General features: G+C 46.1%; 1 protein-coding gene across 1 annotated transcript in view; it reads left to right on the top strand.

Moving 5' to 3' along the window:
- DNAI1 (dynein axonemal intermediate chain 1) overlaps window positions 1-14,964 on the top strand; it is a 139,090-nt gene extending 124,126 nt beyond the window's left edge. Inside the window, exon 20 of the mRNA XM_040089974.2 lies at window positions 14,884-14,964. Within this exon, the coding sequence (XP_039945908.1) occupies window positions 14,884-14,964 (81 nt within the window). The remainder of the gene's footprint in view (window positions 1-14,883) is intronic.
- Window positions 14,965-15,833: the final 869 nt, after the last annotated feature.

Genomic DNA, 15,833 nt, shown 5'->3' with positions numbered 1-15,833 from the left:
GGACTGGTGAGCTGTTTCGTACTGAGGGAAGTATATTTTGTCCCTGAATTTTCTATCCCAGCAGCTCTCATTCTGTCGGAGAGAAAAGCACTTGTCTCTCCTCTCCAAACAGGTCAAGTTTTGCTCTTTTAGCAGTGTAATTCTTAGTCCCTCTGTTTTCATGCAAATGCTTCTCTCCCAATGCCTTCTGTGCTGCTGGATCCGTGGCTGATTTTCTCAGTGTCTCTGCAGAACTGGCTAATTGCTCAGAAGTGGCCCAGAAGCACAAAGCACAAGCAGTGCTGGCGGAATTTGGTCTGCTGGTGTGCCCTGCTTTCATGAGGATTGCCTCCTTCAAAGCCAGTTTGGCCTCCAGATAAGGAGGCACATACAAATGATCTTGGGTCTTTTAAAAACTGACTTGCAGCTTGATGGCTTACTCTGAAATCTGAAAATGCTTTTTGGTTTCTTTTCAGTCCCTCCGCTGTTATTTAGTCCAGTTGCAGGTAGCTGCTCTCTGTACTGTTAGCGACAGAACTGAGGAACACAGGGTGCATCCAGGGATTCATGAAACCCTGTGTCTGGCTGCTCACAGCTTTCTGAGACACTTTTGTAAGCTATGTAAGGGTGTATGCACCAGTGTTTATTCTTGGTATGGGAAGGGAACCCAGTGCTGGAGGTCTTCAAGAAGAGTAGGTTGGAGACACACGTACAGACAGGTGGCTCAAAGCATGCCTTGGAGCAGGAAGGCCTGGAGGTGGTTGCTTTGACAGTCTCTGAGTTCAGGGTGCGCAGGTCCCAGCAAGAGGCTGTGCCACTGGTGCGGATCTTGGCAGGGTGCAAGCAGCGTTGCTTGTGGCCTGTGGCTGTTTTGCTACATGGACCTGTGACTCATAACTGTAAATCAACAACTACCAAATAAAACACTGGCAAAAGCAGGCTCTCATGCCCCTTCAGCCTTCTCCTTCCCCTTCATGATTTCCTGCCCTGACACTGTGCTAGGAAAGCCATTAGCAGGAAGACCTTTGCATCCCCATAGGATCTCTTCTCTCTCCACTGTCCCACATCAGGTTTCTCGCAGTCTAGCATAGCCTGAGATAAAATGAAGGGACTTTCTAAGCCTGGAAAGCTGTTACTTGGGAAATGAGATGGTCCATGTGATAGCAGGCTACAGTTCCTGGGCAAAATGAAAGCCTTTGGGTATTTACCTGGACACTCTGGGCATAGCCACTGCACACAAATCTATGTGTCCAAGAGTGTCACAACACAGTTACGAGAGGTTCTGGATCCTGAACAGAGGTGTGACAACCTTAAATATTCACCCTGTTTGGAGAGCTAATCCAAACAAGCAGGGATAGATTGACAGGACTTGAATATGCTCATTAAATCTGTTTTCTTTGCTTCTGGTGAAATAACCAGCTTATTTCTGGTGAAATAACTTTTGGGTTGCATCAATGTTTTTGAATAGAGAAGACAGGTCCATGTAGCAGAAACATTGTTGAACCCTAAGGTCAAGAGCTGGAATTTTTCTTCCTTTACTGTTCCTGGCCACATCTTCAACTTTTTTTTTGTTATGTAATGTCCCTTTCTGTGGCTGCTGTGTTTGGCAGTTGTTGGAGAGACAACATCAGTGTATTTGCAAGTTATTTTAAGCTGGAGTCAATTCCCAGTGGTCAGGGTGAAATGTGTTTAGTACGTTAAATAGAAATACTGGCAACTGAAGCAAGAAAAGGTCCCATTTTACAAAAAATCCATAGTACTTATGAATAATTTCTAAAGTGCAGGTCTCATTCTGTGAGGTGCTCTGTGCTGTCAAGGGGATACTGACAAAGCCAAGAGGACTGGCTTTGACTTTTTAGTTTCATCTTTGAAGGTCTGTATAATAAAAAGAGTTGCCTATGTTTGAAAGTGGTGTGAGACTGCTCCATTTTGCAATACTAGTGGTTTTGAGAAAAATGCTAGGGGTATTTGGTTTTGTGATCAGTAATAGTCATGTCTTCCTGGGTTTAAATCTGGTGTATGTCCTTGGATTTGCTGTCCTCAGTAACTGAGATCTCAATTAGGCTGAGCAAAACTGGTTTCTAGTTGTGCATTGTTTACACCTTCCCTTTTATTTTTACACCTTCATTGGTACTGTTATGTTGCTACAAGCACTGTTTTATCTGCAGGCTTTGCATCCTCTTCCTTTGTGCACATGTTGTGTCTGTTCTTGGATGTCTGCCATCCTAGAGCTCCCCAAATCTGAGCAGACTGGACTTTGCTCCTCTACAGCCTGAAGAGCCCATTGCTGCCTGTCCTGGAAAACGCCTAATGCATGAGAAGGGGCCTTGCCTTATGTTTTCAAAGGACTTTCATTTTGGTTAGATCTGTGATTACCTGAATATGCCTGTTCAGCTTGCACAGTTCCTCTTTGAGCCAGAACCTCAGCTTTCTTCAGTGCCTTGGCAGAAAGCACAGAGCAATATTATGGCAAATGAGGCACTGCTCAACCTCACAGGATGTGCTTGGCTCACCTGTTATTCCTGTTTCTTTATTTGTCCTCTGTGCATTTGTTTCTCTGCAGATGACTTAAATCCCATCCAGAAAATGGGGAAATACTGAGATATCACCAGTTCTTTGCTTGAATAACAGCCCCAGTACAAAAGCAGAAGGACCCCTAGGGGAACAAGCTTTTTTCAAACCATGGCTTTTGCAAAGCCAGCAATGGAGGCTTTTGGGGAGGCTCTCATTCTTCCTGCAATGGCTGTGTGTGAGTGCAGAACTGCCAGTCAGCAACCTGCCCTGCAGAGACAATTCAGCGTTCAGCCCCCCTGCCAGAACTGATTAGAATGGCCTGATGAAGGAGGTAATGTGGGTGCTTATCCTCCAGGTCATCTGAGGGTGAGCTGATTTTATGCCAGAGAGCCCCAAGCAGCTTTCAGGAGTGCAGCTATTCCTGAGCACTGGCTCTGCACAGGGGAATGAAGGAGGAAAGCTTGTTAGCTTAGCCCCTGAGCCACAGGGTGTGTTTGAAGGACAAGGTGATGGCTTGTCATGAGGACAAGGCACAAAGCACTGCCTGGGGCCTAGGAGACCCAGCTATGGTCCTAGCCTCTGCATCTCCTTGACTGAGATGCAGCTCCTGTCCATGTTGAGTCAGATGAGGATACCCATCTCCCTTGGAGCCACAGCAGCCGAGTCACGTTTGTCCATAGGCACCATGGATCTACTCTGCTACAGCCTCTTCTCTGTGCTTCCCTCCTGCTGAGTGCTTTTGGGACACATCCAGTACAGTCATACCTTAGGAGTGGAGCTGCAGTTGGGGTGCAATGATGGACAGCCCTGTCCCACTGGGGTCCAGATCCTGGAGGCTCTCCTGCCTCCTGCCTGACATTTGGCTGTCTATTGAGCCCAAGATTTCAAGCTGAGCCAGCCAGCTTACTGAAAAAACTGAAGAAAATTAGGAAGTGGAGCCAGGGGCAGAGGGAAGAGGTGGCAGTGGTAAGAGTGAAGGGATAAGAACCTGGATCATGGTACTAGGAGGAAGGAGCAAGCATCCCATGGGTGACCTGGCCAGAAAAGCACACAAAATCCTGGAGTGTAGGTCAGCAGGTCCTTGTTCTTGGTCTTGGAATGTAGGGTAGCAAGTTCTTGGTCTCTACCTCCGCAGTGTAGGTTTAGTCTCTGTTTGCCATGGCGTTCACTGGTGATGCACTTAAGGTGGAGAAATGTAACTGATTCTCCCCAGGTTATGGTTATCTAGTGTTTTCAGCACCTGAGAACTCACTCAGCAGGGATGGAGAACAGGACACTGGTCTTCATTTCCAAGACCCATTCCCATCATGTTTTTACCTTGCCTCACAGAATCCAGTAATGCCCCAGAGGTTGGAGAAGGTGGGCTTTTACTCTTCTTCAAGCTCTACAAGGAGAATGGATACAAATTGAGAGGAGAAATTTAGGTTAGATATTAGGAAGAATTCTTTTACTGTGATGTTGGTTAGACCACAGGAGAGGTTGCCCAGGGAGGCTGTGGATGCCACAACCCAGGCAGTGTTCAAAGCCAGGTTGGATAATGCCTTGAGCATCCTGGTCTAGTGGGATGTGTCCTTGTGCATGGTGGGGTGGGGGTTAGGACTGGATGGTTGTTGAGATCCTTTCCAACCCCTTAAGGTTCTGTGATTCTGTGATACCTTGTCCCTGGGAATCAACTGGGAACTCTGGGACAGCTATGAGGGCCAAAAGAACAGCTTGATATCTGGCACATTCCTGTAAATCCTCCTGAGCCTCTGCCAGAGCCTGACACAGCCTTCCCCAAACAGCCAGCCTGGGCAGGAAAGGGCTGAGGCTGCCTGCGGAGACACAGAGGGCAGCTCCCTGCCTGGGAGATTGTGTCTGTACCGTTGTAAAGCACATCCCAATGAATTGCTGTAAAAAGCCCTTCACTTGCAGACTTCACCTATAGGTTTTGTGACTCTGGGTGCATCTGTCTGAAGACCTTCATGCTCCTGCACACCCTGATCAAATCCAATGCACTGCTTCCAACCCTTCCTGAGCCTCTCCCCAGCTAATGCTTGTGCCTCCCACCAGCCTCCTCCAAAAGAAAAGAAATTGAGACACCTGCACCTGCAGGCAGGGCAAATATATGTGTCCCTTGCACAAAATAGTTTGATAGGCTCAATGCAGAATTGTTTAAATGAGAGAAGGGAAGGGATCGCCAGTGAATAAAATGTCTCACTGCTCACAGAGATGGAACTGACGCAAGAGGATTATTTTTATCCTGTGGAGAAAAGGAAGAGCCCTGTGAAGCAGAGGAGAAGAGGGTCTGACTTACAGTCCCACTGGTTGTGCAAGATGCAGTGATGGCTACAATCAAAGCAGCTCTGAGGTTCTCCTGGAGGGAAGCTCTTATGCTCCAATTCACTGACTGATTTTGTGAGAAAGGATGCCAGGCACTGACTGTGTGAGGCTCTCCTAGGGCAAATATCCCCTGGTCTCCTCTACTCCCATATCTCACCAGGGAGCTGCCAGCGATCCCACTGCTCTCAATTTAGGGTGTGACTGAGCTCCTCACCCCTCATGGGACCTGGTCAGTGCAGAGACTTGATCTACTGGGACAATGTCATATTTTCCCACCTCCCACCTGTTAGGCTGAAATCTTGTTATCCCCCAGGCTACCTTCCATGAACTGTGCCCTTGCTGCACCATATTCTGTGGATGCTGCCCTCCCCAACACAAGGAGATCCTGTCACATGCCTGCCATGATGCTCCCATTCCTCTGCAGTGGCAGAGCTGGCTGTTTCACTGCCTCATAGGAGTGCCAGGTCCTATCCAGGTGATTATCCCTCTAATTTCAACCCTGATGGTGGAACACTCCCTCTCCACAATCTTGTATTTTTGCTGGGGATTGTCCCTGCTCACTCTCAGTATCTTGCATTTGTTCTTGCTAATTCACATGCCAGTTTTCCAGATCATATGTCTGGTCCAAAGCAATTTCAAATTCCAGTTCTGCCTTCCTGGACACCTGCAGCCTTCCCGTCTGTCCCACTATCCAAGCACTAACAGAAACTGACCAGATCCCCACTCGACCATGGAGCTGTGAGAGTTACACACATCTCAGTGCTGACAGCTCTGGATACAAATATTCAGCTGGGCCTTAGCAGTTTCTACTCATTTTGTGTCTATCTGTGGTCTCACTGCAGGATTGGAATATCAAAGACGACAATGGCAAAGTCTTCCCGAGGTCATGGTTAATGACCTCTGTGCATTTCCCACCCACAAGGTGTACTGTACTGTTGGAAAAAGAAATCAGATTGGTGCAGCATGACTCCTTTGGTTAGGAATTATGTGTTTCAGGTACTTACAGGTTGTTGACTTGTTCCATTCATCTTCTTGAGTGCTGTGTCCAGTTCTGGGCCCCTCGGTTTAGGAAGGACGTTGAGATGCTTGAGCATGTCCAGAGGAGGGCAACGAGGCTGGTGAGGGGCTTGGAGCACAAACCCTGTGAGGAACGACTGAGGGAGCTGGGGTTGTTTAGCCTGGAGGAGACTCAGAGGTGACTTTATCACTCTCTACACCTTCCTGAAGGGTGGCTGTGGTCAGCTGGGGGTTGGTCTCTTTCTTCAGGCAACAATGGACAGAACAAGAGGACACAGTCTCAAGCTGCGACAAGGGAGACATAGGCTGGATATTAGGAAAAGGTTTTTCACCGAAAGAGTGATAAAGTACTGGAATGGCTTGCCCGGGGAGGTGGTGGAGTCACCATCCCTAGATGTGTTTAAAAAAAGACTGGATGTGGCACTTGGTGTCATGGTCTAGTTGAGGTGTTAGAGATGGGTTGGACTCGATGATCCTGAAGGTCTCTTCCAACCTAAAAAAATTCTGTGTTCTGTGATTCTGTGATTCTAAAAAGTGAGATTAAACTGAATGGTCTTCTTTTCTGGATAGTTGCTACATTTATCTTTTTCAGCTTTTTGATCCCTATCATCCCCTGAAATTCCCCTAGGAAATGCATCAGATTAAGGCTGTTATGTTGATCAGATGTTGTAACTGCTGCCCTTCCCGTGGGGCTGAGCCTGTTGTGGCCAGGATGGTCTCAAACACAGTAATCAAATCAAAGTATGTGGGTACAGATAGCACCTTTTATTACTCAAGTAAGTATTCCTGGGAAGGAAAGAGAAGTGCTTTTGCCCTAAAGCTGGTATTTTATTCTTCAGATATGTATTATTTGGGTTAATAAAAGTCACTGCCTTTCCCTGTGAGCCTGTGCTGTCTTGGCTACACACTAACCCTGCTCAACTAGACCAGAAATCTCCCCACTTGGTAGCTGGTGTTGACTCTGATATCCTGAGGAGAGGGGAAAGGATCCTTCCCAGAAGCACAGGAGGGAGCATGAATATCAGCACTGCTCAGTTAAATGCTTATTTTTTTGCCTCATCTGAGTTTTTGATTATTATATAGATTTGCTGTCAGAAGTAAGACACCAAAACAGTCAGACATCAGAATGACCAGAACCTTCTTTGTAAATGCATCTGTGAGATTGGAGGATGCTCATGCCTCTCCAGGATTAGGTTTCCTGCCTTGATCTGCACTGAAGCAACATGCTAAGCCAGGGAAATGAACTCAAAGGCTCTCATTTTATCTGGCCTGGCCAACCGATGGTCTTCCAGTGGGAGTGCAGGAAATTAATAAATTACTTTATTTCATGTCGGTGGCAAGCAAAAAGAAAAAAGAAAAAAAAGAAAGAAAGAAAGAAAAGAAAAAAAAAGGAAGAAAGAAAGGAAAAAAAAAAGAAGAAGAAGCAGCATGCCAGGCTTTGCCTCTTGATTTGAGTTTCTAACAGAGCTGAGCAAAAAGCTGATGGATTTGGTATCAATTAGAACTGCCTGCTCAAGAAGAAAATATGTTCTTTAAAAGCTGTGCTGGAAAAACACTGCAGCCCAAATGACTCCTGCAATCTGACAACTGAAATGTTAGGCTGCACCAGTGAAAGAGAAGCCCACCCTGAGAAACCTCTTGTTGTCTGCTGCCACAAGGCCGAAGGCAGGGCTGTGGAGGTGCTGTTTCACTCAGCTCAACCTCATGGGGTTTTCCAGCCTAAAGCACCAGCAAAACAGAAGAATGTGGGTCTTGCTTGTGCAACAGGGAAAGCCCGGGGTAGCTTGAGCCTTAAGTGAACTGCTCAAGAATGGAAATAAAGACCTGCAGAAGGATCTGCCATCCCTTCTGCAGTGACAGGGAAAACTCCAAGTTGCTTGAACCTTGCTGTGTGGGGAAATTTCATTCTTCAGAGTGCTTCTACTCTGTTCATAGCCAGGGATGTGCTGCCAGCCGTGATTTTTCAGATGCCTTTGTGGTAGGCAAAGTCTTCTGCAATCAGTCAGGCCTGCATTCCAAGTCAAGGTTAGTCTTAGCTCTGACTTAGAGAAGCAGCAAGAAAAGAGGGCACCACCACTGTCTACCTGCAAAGGAAGAAAGATGGCAGAGAGAGCTCCAGTACTCAGTTGCCTTATCTCTGAAATACTCATTTGCAGTGGCAGGCTGAGCACGGGTTAACAAGACAAGGCAATTGGCATCTCCCCTTCTTTCTACCCCTGTCCCTTGTCCCTTTCCAGGCTTGAAATCACTGGCAGGGGTTCACTGGAGAGGTACAGCCTTTGTGCCTATGAGTCACAGCCTGTGGTTCTGGCTTACTGCAGGCTTTAGTGAAACCCCTGTGTGCACCTTGTCCCTGCCTCTCCCTGAGTGAGCAACTCCAGGTTTTTGAAAGGCTCATGCGTATTGGGCTGAGAGGTGCTACAGAAATGCCACACATTACATGGATGAAGGAGTTTTACGTGGTTGAAGGACTTAGAGGAAATTTAAATCTTGCAATTGACCTGTTTCCCCTGCTTCAGAAAGAATTGCTATGTCTATCAACGTAAGATCTCTTAAACACCATGCTCCCTCATACGTGTAGTACTCCATGGACTTTCAGCCTTGACAATTGCTGTTTGACTCAGACCTGTGGTAAACCTTTGTCAGGGTACTACTTATGCGTCGAAGAATGGTTGAACACGGGCTTTTCTCTGGAAAATAAACACCCTGCTTAGAAGAAGAAGCACTGCAAAACACCTGCGTGGATTCTGTTAAAGAGAGCTGGAATCAGCAGAACTTCAAATGTAACTAGAAAGGGTACACACATCCAGGGTTGACTCTGCAGTGGAGGTGATTGACTGATTGATTGATTGATTGATTGATAAGAAATGGAAAGTCAGTCTTGAAAGACCAAGATGGTTGACCTAATGCCTAGGAAACATAACTTCAAGGAGGTTTTGAGGACTCTGCAAGTAAATTAAGCTTTATAATTTATAATTTAAAATGTGTAAATGAAGATTATATATGTGATACAATTATATTCCATATTGTATGCATATATGTAATATCATACAATATATAGTATATAATGCAATTCTATATGATACCTAAATAAATTTTAACAAAATATAATTTGATCTCATCCTAAAGGCACCTATATGGGGAGGGATATGCAGTGGAGGAAAGCCCTTTAAAATTAGCAGACAGAAATATAATGGGATTTGGCAGCTGACCAAATTAAACAAGGACTTGAGCACACATATTTAGCTTGGCACTAGCTTGTCTGCATCCTTCAAACTCCTTCAGGTCAAAACACCTTGTCTTTTAGTGAAAGCTCTGTTTTAGCTCTAGGAAGAGTAATTGTTGTCTTCAGGTTACTGACTGAAGGTGTGTGAATCATTATGGTTATTTCTGGGTTTAAAAGTATATAAAATCTATTTCCACTTTTAGATCTTACTGAAATTATAGGGGAATTGTCAGGCAGCATTACAGAGAGAGATTCACAGCTTTTACAAAGGGGTAATGACAGCTCAGAACAGGCCACATAGCTGCATTTACAAACTCCTGAACTTGTCCGTTTTGTTGGTTATGGCTTGATTTTTAACCTGTGTGTTAAATGATCAAACTGCAAGCACTCAGCAACAACAAGTTGCTACAGTAACAGGGAATTTACTGACACTAAACCCATATTATCCCATTTGTGCCATGATATAAGCGTAGTGGGAAAACATATATTTGTTCTACATGTCTGGGATTATATAAGCTCCCCTCTTACATCAACTTTTCCACTTGTGGGTAGGCATGAGGAAACAATTCCCACTTTCTCATCCCTGTGGTGCCAGCTCTCATAGACTTGTAGTCCAGCTTCCTCCTTGGTCCTGTCACCATCTGCCTCAGGCTTCTGCTCTCCAAGGGCTTTCTCTAGCACTTCCTGGTTGTCATTTTTCACTGAAGGACCTTCTTCTTCTCTTTACCCCTTTGACACAAATGGGTCTGCGGAGCACCCACAGTGCCTAGATACCCTCAGATGAGGGGGCTAGGGAACTAGCCCCTCTGTACCAGTGTTCTCCAGGAGCTGGGAATTGATGGCTACATTGGTCTGCACTGGTCCTGACATTATGAGCAATATAAGGTTTAAGAGGACATTTGTTTAGAAATGCTGTCTGCAATAAGAGCATAATAGCAGTGTAGGGTAGAGCTACAAGACTTAGTCTTCCAATTTACTCTTGGTGATGAAGAAGAGAGCATAAGCACATTCAGGCTGGAGGTGATGTTGGGATATCTCTAGTCCAGCCTCCAGCTCCGAGCAAGTACAGCCCTGAGATCAGACAAGGATGTTCAGGGCTTAGGCTTCTCTTGAAAGGTTCCAGGGCTGGAGATCTCACAGCCACTCTGGATTCTTGCTCCAATGACTAAGTGTCACAGTGCAGCAAAACTTTCTTATGTCATGCTGAATCCTTCCCTGTTTCAGTTTATGGCTGTTGTGACTCATTCTCCTGCTGTGCACTCCTACAAAGAGTCCATTTCTGTTTCCTTAGTATCCTTCACTTGGGTGCAGGCAGGTGCCTGCTAGGTCACCCAGAACTACATCTTCCATAGCACAAGCCCAGCACTCTTCATATCTGTTCAGTGCAAATCCTTCAGCCATCAACAGTCTTGGTATACTTGATATACTCAGTCTAGTATATCAACATTTTGTTCACCCCTTGAACTACCTCCTGCCTCTCTTTCATTAGCTGAAAATTGAGACCTTTCATAGCCTGTTTCTCATCACCAGGGCAGAGAACAGACACACTGATCCAGCACAACTGTCCTCTCCTTGTCTTATTTCTTTCCTTCTTAGAAAGCTCCTTTCTTTTTTTTCCAGTGGCTAAGAACATGGCACAGAGGACCAGGGACAGGAGATGAGAAGGCTTCACCCTCTTTGCTTTCTCTCACCTCTCAAAATTTCTTTCATTAACACTCACCTAGTATTTCTCAATTAGCATCTTCTGGCTTGGAACTGCCTGCCTGTGTTGTAGAAAATTTACTCAAGCTGTCTGCTGTTTTACAGGAAATATCAAACATTTGGTTTGTCTACCAGACTGACAGCTGCTCTTACACCATGGATTACACCAGGGCTGAGTGTTCTCACCCTCAGCCTCTGTAGCCATCCTTGGCTTTACCTGTCCTTCCTGAGGGAACCTTCTGTGTTTCTGTACTTGTCTTCTGGTGCCAAGCCAAATGGCAAGTGCATGTCTGAGCTAAACCAGTAGAGTGCCGAGAGTGCTGAAGTTATGCCAGAAACAGGAGAAGTAACTGAAAAAATCACCCCAAAAGAGCAGTTATCTGTGAAAAATCTGGGATGAAAACTCAGAGCAGTCTGGAGATTTATTTGGGAAGTTGGATTGGTGTCCTCAGTGGTGTTTCAGATTTATTATTCATTCCTCAGCTGATCTAGCATAGTCTACTGTCCTAGGTTACAATGTAAGATGTGCCCACAGTATGTATTCTATCACCACCTACGTGAGCTATTGAAACTAGGTGGGGCAGTGTTTCCCTTGCCCCCTGCCTCCAGACCATCTTCTGTTAACAGCCCATCAGTGCCCTGCTGCAAGACTCATAGGTAACTCCCTCTGGGAGCTACCTCTGTTTAGTGGGCAGTCAAGGACCCATTGCAGGACTCATAGAATGATATCAGCACATTGTGAGATGCTCCGCCCAGGGGGAGGAGCCAAGCATTCCCACCTGGATATAATCTGGGATTTGGGACAGCACAGGCAGCCTTACCCAGTGGATTCCCAGAGGACAAGAGCTACCAGACCTTTCTGCGGGAACACCGCTTCAACAAGACCACTTCACCTGGACTGCTACCACCACGGTTTCAGGCTGTATTCTGACTCTGTCAGTGATCTTTTGCACTATTATATTTATTTTAATTTACCTTATTTTTTCCTCCTATTATTTTTTTTTCTGACTTGGAGTCTCTTGCTGGTTTTGCTTTCAAGCCAGCACACCACTTATAAAGTCTTGAGAAGACCTGGCAGCATGGAGGTCACAAGGACTTTGAAAGGCTTTGTACCAGATCTCCATGCTGTGTCTCTCGCTCTTTCGGAGCCCCGGCTCCGTTTTTGCCTCAGCTAGCTTGAGACACGAACCACAGCTGGAAGGATTTTTCCTCAGGGCCCCAAAGATCCCAGAGCGGCTGTGAACCTTTTGCTTTACAGAGTGCAGGTGTCCCTCGATGGCAAAGGAAGGTCTGCACTTGATTCAGGGGGATTCAGGGCTTTATTCAGTCTTTCTCCTGTGGTCCTGCCCCCGCAGGGTCCAGAATCCAGTCCCAGTCCCTGTCCTCAAACCAAGAGAGGAATCCACCTCCACTTCCTGGCTTTTATCCAGGGGGAAGGGGCTAGAGGCAGGGACAAGCCACTACCCAATCTGGGATAAGGTGGGAGTGGAACAGAGTTGGATTACATTCCAGTGTGGGAGAAGGGGCGGGGAAAAGGAGCAGTGACAAACTTTGAGATGATACTTTTTCCAGGGGAACACGGGATACAGAAGAAACCATTACAAAACCCAATATAAAAATGAAATACAATATAAACCCAAATAATGCACAACAACATCTCCACCTGGGGATATGGAGTTAAATTGGGAAAGTGATTTCAGTGAAGACCTTCTCAAAGTACCAACATCATCTCCCAGGGCTGGTCTCCACTGTGCTTGATTCTGCTTAGATGCAGAATATGAGTTAAGTTTCTGTGGTCCAAGGACTCAGAATTATGCTAACAAACCCAGTTTAGTCAGTAATCCCATGCCTCCAACAGGATGTGATTTCATCATGGAGTGAGGTGAGAATTTGTCTGATATTATGTACACCACTATAGAATCCAAAGCCCAGATTATCGTATATAAAACAATGGCTTTCTTCATGGTTAAATCATGGATTGCTGGAATAAATCAGCTCTGTTAAAGGTTCTCTGCTGCTCTTGCTGGACTGCTGACTCATTTACAAGTGGTTGCTGTGGAAGTTAAATTGCAAACAACCATTCATGATGATCCAGACTTCTTAAAGATTTTCCAAGATAGGGAGAAGCTGGCACTCTTTCTCCAGTTACCTTCTTCTCACCTTCAGGACGGTTGCAGCTCTCCCCTAAGGATGTTATGCATCTTTATGGCAAAAAGGGTGTTAATGCAACTATAATTACTGTAATTTGGATTTAATTTTCTGAGCACAAGTGCCTCCTTTCTGTCTTTCATTTGTTTCCTGCTTGGTTGCCAGCTGTGAAAACATCTTTCCAGGATTGTTCTTGATGTCAGGCATGCAGCAGCATAATGGGCTCATTCCCTGCTGGGCTGTGTCTCACCCAGCTCTCAAATGATGGTGACTGTTCTCTCACGGAGAGGGGAAGAGCTGGATCAGCAAAGGGCCTGGAGAAACCTCTATGCCTTGGCATTTCTGTCTGCATCTTCCAGCACTTTACAGACAGTATCCACAGAGTTAACCATTTTGTGGGAGAAGCTGTGGACTACAGGGTGTTGAGGCAATGTTATTTCTACAAAGCAACTGCTTCCACCACTCCTCTAAACAAGTTTAGGTATCTCCTAAAGGCTTGTGGAGAGTAACAACTCTGGTTATCACCTGGAGCACTCTGAAAACATCACTAGGTTCTTGTTCAGTCTTTACTAGTTCCCCCCAGGCCTGCAGCCTCACAACACATCTGAGTTTCAGGGATTTCCTCACACCAGGGTGATACCAGGAGTCAGTGCCTGGGCTCAGATCAGAATGGAAACAGAGAGCCTGGGAAGAAGTGACCCCTCCTGAGATGATGATTTGACTATGCAATTGGAATTGGTATCCAGATGTGACAAGATCTCTGCCATCTCCACCAAGGAGATACCGCCTTTAAGGGCCCCCAAGAGGAATGGAGGCTGTTTGCCCTGGCAGCATTGCCCCAGCCATGTCCATCTGTGCCAATTCCAGCAAGATAAAGAGTGAGACAAGGATCTGGCCATGTTTGCTGGTGTTTTGAGGCTTTCAGTGACACTATGGTGACCAGGTTTGTGTCATAGTTCCAACGGTTTACCCAGCACTGCCAAGCCCATCACTAAACCATGTCCCTGAGCATCAACACATCTTTTAAATACCTTCAGCGTTGGTGACACCACAACTTCCCTGGGCAGCCTCTTCCAGTGCTTGACAAGCCTTTTTGGTGAATTTTTTTTCTGTAGTGGACCTATCCACTTAGTGTTAAGGGTGTGCATCAATTTCAGTTCACCTCTGTGAACAGGTCCCCTCTAGTCCTTACATCTGCAATTATTTGTCAGATAAATTATTTTGCCATCTTGGCCACTGTTTTGCTGAAATTGCCAGCTGCTCATTAACCTTGTTCCGTCTTTGGTACTCATGAGACTTGCTTGGCAGTGGAGAGATTACTTTGGAAAGTGCTTGCCTTAAGGACCTTGATGACTTCTACGTAATTTTCTTTCCAGCATACCTCTATTTTGCACTACTTTGTTGCAAAGATCATCCATTAGTTTCAGCAGCCAGCTGAGCAGATGGGTTCAACTGGTCTATGGCTCTGAAGTAATTATGATTTGGTACAACAGAGACACAGCAGCAAATGTGTAAAATTAATTCAGGTGCAGCATCCTGTCAGTGTCTCAAAGCAAAGAACACTTTAGGGAGGCCACTCCTGGTCACACTGAGACTGTGCTGTTGGTAGTGTGGACAATCACTAGTAATATCTCTCTCTGGTTTCCACAGAGGATGTTGACTTGACTTTTCCCATGGCCAGTTCCTTCTTCAAAAATGTATTAGTATCAGAGAGATTGATTACTACTCCCATCTCTCTCTCCTGCTTCTGTTATAATTAAAACAGCAATATATGCATGAAGCAATTAGATTTTAATAATGCTTTTCTAAACAGGATGTCAAGGAGCTTAGTACAAAGACTTGGACTGGAGCCAGATCAGTATCTTAAGACTGGATTGTTGTTGAAATTGGCTGCCTCCTGCTTGAACAGCTTACATGAACACAGAATCTAGATTTGCTTTTTGTTCTGAGTGTACCTCATCTTTGTCTCCTGACAGGATACAGAGGACGCCTTGTTCCTGGGTGGCAGGGTTCAGAGCGAGGCATGGGTAGGGACACATCGCCAGTGCATCTGGTAATCTGGGTCTGCTGGTGAGATGGGAACATCCCCAGCTCCAGCCCTGTTGCCATCCACATCACCGCATGCCAGGGAGCCCATACTCAGGTCTATCCTGGGTTCCATCCTGCAGAGCAGCTTTTGATCAGGTCAGGGCATATCAGCACACTGCTGGCAGTGCCTCCCAGAAGAAAATTAGTGGTTCTCTGGGTACCTGTGCCCCAGAGGAGCACTCTCTGAGCTACCTCCCAGCATGTTGCTGGAATTCTGCATTGTTTTATCCTGTCTGCTTCTGGCTGATATGCAGTACTTGGGCCCTGCATTTGCAGTCCGATCAGTATGAATCCTGTTCTCTGCACAGCTCTTGCTCAGACCCTTATGGACAGTCCAGTGCAGCTGGGTCAGTGAACATGGATAGGGAGTGTGTAACACAACCTCAGCATCGTTGCAGGATACATGGGTTCAGAGGGCAGATGTCTCAACAGGCAGCAACAAATATCCTGCATGGACCAGCACTGTGCCAAGCCCATCCCAGGAGAGGACTGACACCAGCAATCCTCAGGAGCTCTCAGGACAAAGCAGCGCTGTTGTGGGATACAGCTGAGTCCTGTCTATGGGGCTGGAAGGGATTTCTCAGCTGCCAAAACTGTGCGAAATCCCAAGGAAGAACAACAGCTCTAGCTGCAAGATTTCCCCTGCTTGTCTTGCATCCAGCTCCTTGCTGACCTCTTTTAAGCCCTGATTTGCATGCTGCAGCGTAACTGAGTTGTGGCTGATGCGATTTAGGGTGACGTCACACACTGTCCAGGCTAACAGTGTATCTGGTTCCTAGGCCTGGGAGTGTTTGTGTGGTATTTATCATTTGCCTGGCTGTTTCCTGTGCAGCAGGTG

This window comes from Hirundo rustica, chromosome Z (assembly GCF_015227805.2).
Source record: "Hirundo rustica isolate bHirRus1 chromosome Z, bHirRus1.pri.v3, whole genome shotgun sequence".
Taxonomy (NCBI): domain Eukaryota; kingdom Metazoa; phylum Chordata; class Aves; order Passeriformes; family Hirundinidae; genus Hirundo; species Hirundo rustica.
Note: the sequence above shows the minus strand (reverse complement) of the source record. Positions and strands in the feature narration are given on the sequence as shown.